The sequence below is a fragment of the Adiantum capillus-veneris genome, chromosome 26 (assembly GCF_014529385.1).
Source record: "Adiantum capillus-veneris isolate H3 chromosome 26, ASM1452938v2, whole genome shotgun sequence".
Lineage (NCBI taxonomy): Eukaryota > Viridiplantae > Streptophyta > Polypodiopsida > Polypodiales > Pteridaceae > Adiantum > Adiantum capillus-veneris.
This window is the reverse complement of record NC_140956.1, coordinates 141,448,216-141,453,020: the sequence shown is the minus strand read 5'-3', so window position 1 is coordinate 141,453,020 and position 4,805 is coordinate 141,448,216. Positions and strand designations below refer to the sequence as shown.

The window sequence follows — 4,805 nt, the reverse complement described above, 5'->3', positions numbered from 1 at the left end:
CATACCAAACAGTACTCTATTTAAGAAAGTGTTCCTCTAAAAATATCAAATCCCCCACTGCACCATGCAAAGACGGTAACAATCAACTTGCAAGGACCACGTCCATCTCATCAACACCTCATGTAAATGCACACTAGTCGTGATACAAAGTTAAAAATGTCAATCATGCATATGCTTTGTACAAACAAGTTGGGGCACTTGGCTTGCCATCCTCCACAATATTGCTCTCCGCAGCATGGTTCCAAACATAAAACATCTAACAGTTAGGCACTGACACACAACAAAGATGATACGTAATCAACACGAAGTTGGCACATGATAAAGAAAACAGAAAGATAACATCAAAACATGCGACATCTGTTTCCATTGGGTTTTTCATCAAACCCTTAGATGGCACAATATTCAGAAGAAATTGTAATTCACGTTACTCCAAAAAAATAGAGATCACTAATTATACACCATATACTTAGGGGTTGCACTAAACTTTTGATAGCCCTTGATGACCTTGTTTACAGCCTCTAAGAAATCTTTCTCTGTTACTGTCTTCCTTCTTGCACGGATAGCAAACATGCCAGCCTCGGTGCAAACACTTCTAATATCAGCACCTAACAAAGGCAAGCAGAAAACAAAAAAGAAATAAATATTCACCAACAACCATTCAATACTTGAAACTGAATGGAGGGGCTGAACATATGCACCTGTTGAATTGGGGCAAAGACGAGCAAGCAATTCAAAACGGATGTCTCTCTCACAATTCATTGTTCTGGTGTGGATCTTGAAAATCTGTGTTCTACTTTCAAGATCTGGCAAGCCAAACTCAACTTTTCTATCCAATCGGCCTGGTCTCAACAGAGCTGGGTCGAGTGTATCAGGTCTATTAATCAACAATCAGCAACATCAGAATAACATATCACAACAGCTGTGGCTCCCTTGAGAACAATAATTTACCTGTTTGTAGCCATAAGAACTTTGATATTTCCTCGTGCATCAAAGCCATCTAGCTGGTTTACAATCTCGAGCATAGTCCTCTGAACCTCATTGTCCCCTCCTAAGCCATCATCAAATCGTGCCCCACCGATGGCATCCACTTCATCAAAGAACACTATGCAAGCCTTCTTTGATCTAGCCATCTATTTCATCAGAAAGAAAACACCAATGGGTGAAGAAGTATGAAAGTTCTGATTTCAAAAAATGAACTAGGATCTGAACCTGAAAAAGTTCCCTGACCATCCGAGCACCTTCTCCCACATATTTCTGTACCAATTCACTGCCAATAACACGAATAAAGCATGCATCTGTCCGATTTGCCACAGCTCGTGCTAGAAGAGTTTTGCCTGTCCCTGGGGGTCCATAGCAAAGTACCCCTTTTGGAGGATCGATACCAAGCTTCACAAACTTTTCGGGATGAAGCATTGGAAGCTCGACCACCTACATGGCACAAATATCATCAGACCCACAAACACAGGGGACGATAATTGTCAGGTCACTACTTCGGGAAACAAAACCTTTAATAGCTCTCACCTCTCTCATCTTTTCAATTTGCTCTTTGCACCCGCCAACATCATTGTAAGTGACATCTGGCTTCTCCTCCACTGTCATCATTGTGACACTAGGATCAATCTTTGGGGGCAAAGGTATCTGAATCTGATACTTATTGCGATCAACCCTACATCGCAATGACCAGTACTAAGAGAAGTGGTAAAAGAAAAAGAACAATAAGAGACTGTTGTGAGAGATAGTTCTGGCACAAAAACAACAAGAAATATCCGTTTGCAACTAATGATGAGCATCTGATGTACTGCAGCCAAGGTTGTACATTGCACCTGTGCATGTGAGTGGACACTATTGCAGAAGATAGAGAGGTGAGAGACAACTCCAACAGGCGGATGGAAAAAGACAATTTATTTTTGTAACCTTACGGTATTTCTTAGCAGGCTTCCAGTCTCTTATACCTTCGAGCTACTTAGAACCCTCCCAACTTTTGTCAAAAGTGGAGCAGAAAGCATGCCCAAATACAGCAACATAGGTGCAGCTTTGGAATGACAAAGAATGCACCTTCTAGGGCGGCAGACAAACATTCCAAAAAAGTAGGACATCAACAAACGACCCTTAACCTAAAACCATAAACTAAGCCTGGCTATAATGAATTCATAATACTGCAAATAAGATGCTCACCCAACCCGCATGCCTTCTTCTATATCTGTTGGTGAGACTTTCTCTCCCAGGCCCACAACAAACTGCCAACGCAGGAAAATAAAAGTTCAAAAGCTGTAAAAAGCATTTTCAGCTAAGCTAGCACGTACTGTCCTCCTCTTTACCTTCGCTATCTGCTTCACATTTATGACATACTTCGAATCATCAGCTCCTGGATTTATGATCTTTGTGCAACGAGCAACCTGCAAAACACCCCAAATAGCATAATGCACTAGCATACTCTTCGAAACAGTATTTTTCGCAAAATGGGCACGCGCCTACTATCTGGATATCAAAGTGGAGCCCTGCTTTTGATACAACAAATCATGGCGTGTACTACATGGCAATACAACTGAAGTTGGCCAAAATCTGCATGAGGCCCATATTAAGATTGACTAAAGATATGCATTGAAAAACATGGACAAGAGGCATTCAAGCAGTATAATTTGATTGACCAAGTTTGCAAACTTCAATCTCATCAAAAGATTGTGCAAGACGAGAGAACTGACACATACAATGATCACAGTACAACTCTCACCTGTAATGGCTGCTCTTCTTGCATCATTTGCTTATCAGAAACAAGATCCCATTGACTAGGAGCAGCTAGACCCGTATCAGATTCCTTAATACCTGTTATACAGAAAAATTTGTCAAACGTTTAAGTGTAGCAACATACGTCAAGCTTACAATATTACTAGACCACTACCAAACTCAAAAAAAGCCCATAACATGCAAAATGCAATCCCCTCATAAGATCCTTTACTTGCGTGAAACAGAAAAAAAAAACATTTACCAGCATAAAAGCCATCTGAAAAAGCATGGAGAGCAATGCACATAAAATCTAAGCCATGCTTGTCCGCTCAAAGGCTCAATAGCTCCTGTCATAACAACTAGCGAACATGACAAAGACGAATTGCATACCACACAGATCGTTCACTCTCTTTGCCATGTCTTTGATTTCCTTCTCCACTTCCTTGATGGGCGTTGCATAGGGTCCAAGGCCCTGTCAAAACACTTGTGCTCAGTAAAACGGCACACCAGCGGAAAAACAGAGACACCCAGCATGGATTGTTGTCTCACATATGTTTTGAGTAAAGCGATGTCGTCCTCGTCGAGTGGGGGAGGGTTCTTCTCCTTCAGCTGGTCTTCTGGTTCCGGCGCCATTGTCTGCGTAAATCTCGAGTTAACGTCGTGGCTCTCAAGCAAGACTGCCACTTTATTAAGACGGTAATGAAGGAGGAGGACCTTCCATATGGTTTCGAGTGAGGGTTGGTTTCGAGTGAGGGTTTCACCTTCCATATGGTTACACTCAGCCACATATACAGTTTACACCAGGTACGTTGTCCATTTTCTCCTTTTCCTCAATTTGGAGTTTTCTATGTTGGGTATATTCAAAAGCTTTGTTCCATCGAGCCTTCGCACACTATATATGTGTGGCCAAGTTCCATTTAGTGGGTTGCCTTGTATCATCGCCTCTAGAGATATCAAGTTGTCAACCTCCCTCCCTCTCTCTCTCTCTCTCTCTCTCTCTCTCTCTCTCTCTCTATATATATATATATATATATATATCTATTTATCTGTGTGTGTGTGTCTCTCCTCCTTTGCTCGTACTTTGACATGGTATTCGAGCACTAGACGAACATCTGCCATCACTCTTCAAACCTAGCTCCCTCCCCTTGAGTCTTGAATTGTTTTCTCTCAGCAATAGTGTTTCCGTGCCAACATACAAGAAATTGCAGTATGCTAGCATTTTTTATTAATGGTTTTTGTAAGGCCTGTAGAAGGCGAGGATAGTCCCAGCAGGCAGGAACTGTCCCTTAGAAGGCCGAACAGCGGGGAGCAGTCACACTAGCAGTAATTACCACAAGCAGTTATTGTAGTAACTCTTGAGAGCTATAAATAAAACCCACTACATTGTAATTGGGCTTCTTGGCTTCTTGTCTTTTTGGCGTTTGACTTCTTAAACACTTTCGGATTCACGAGCTCTTAGCTTCTAGCTTCACCCTATAATCATTGCTTCTGTAATCATCTAAGCTTAAAGCCATTGCATACTGTACTGGTCATCCTTGAGCTATTAACCTAAATCTTCAAATACCATTTTCAGTCTTTCAGTTATGTCTCACGTTTCAGTATAACATTCTAGTTCAGTTCTCTTTTTCAGTCTAGTACTCTGTTCCAATCTCACTAATTGAACTGACGGCATAACCAGTAGCTCTAAATTCTAACACTAGAGTCAGTTGTCTAAAGAGACCAGCTCCAATTCCATTTTGGCAATCACGGTGGTTAGAGTTGTTCGCTCTTCGATGAGAAAACTCTTATCTCCCAGTTAGAATTTTCAGATGTATACATGGCGCCCAAAGTCAGTCGTGTTCGCAAACCATCAACCCAGTTAGGCATTGATTCCACCCGCGTCGACCCTATTCCTGAGGTATCAGAGAGAGAGTCTGATCCTAAGAAGGACCCTGAGAGTGAGACTGAGGCTCAGGAGGAGCACAGTCATGCTAAAGAGGCCAGGGACTCTCAGCACTCCAGTCACTCCACAAGAAGAAGGACTGAGCGTGAGGAACACAAAACCAGGAGTTTTTGGTCCACACACAAGGCAGTTGAGGCCA

General features: G+C 42.1%; 1 protein-coding gene across 1 annotated transcript; it reads right to left on the bottom strand.

The window, feature by feature from the left end:
- Window positions 1-299: 299 nt before the first annotated feature.
- On the bottom strand, window positions 300-3,479 carry RPT1A (regulatory particle triple-A 1A). The gene is made up of 10 exons (XM_086501291.1): window positions 3,274-3,479; window positions 3,115-3,196; window positions 2,732-2,823; window positions 2,319-2,396; window positions 2,176-2,237; window positions 1,522-1,666; window positions 1,210-1,428; window positions 949-1,130; window positions 699-874; window positions 300-605 (listed from the first exon to the last, which is right to left on the bottom strand). Exons 1-10 carry the CDS (start codon window positions 3,355-3,357, stop codon window positions 448-450), a joined length of 1,278 nt encoding a protein of 425 aa, XP_086357417.1. The 5' UTR covers window positions 3,358-3,479; the 3' UTR covers window positions 300-447.
- Between the last annotated feature and the right edge of the window lie 1,326 nt (window positions 3,480-4,805).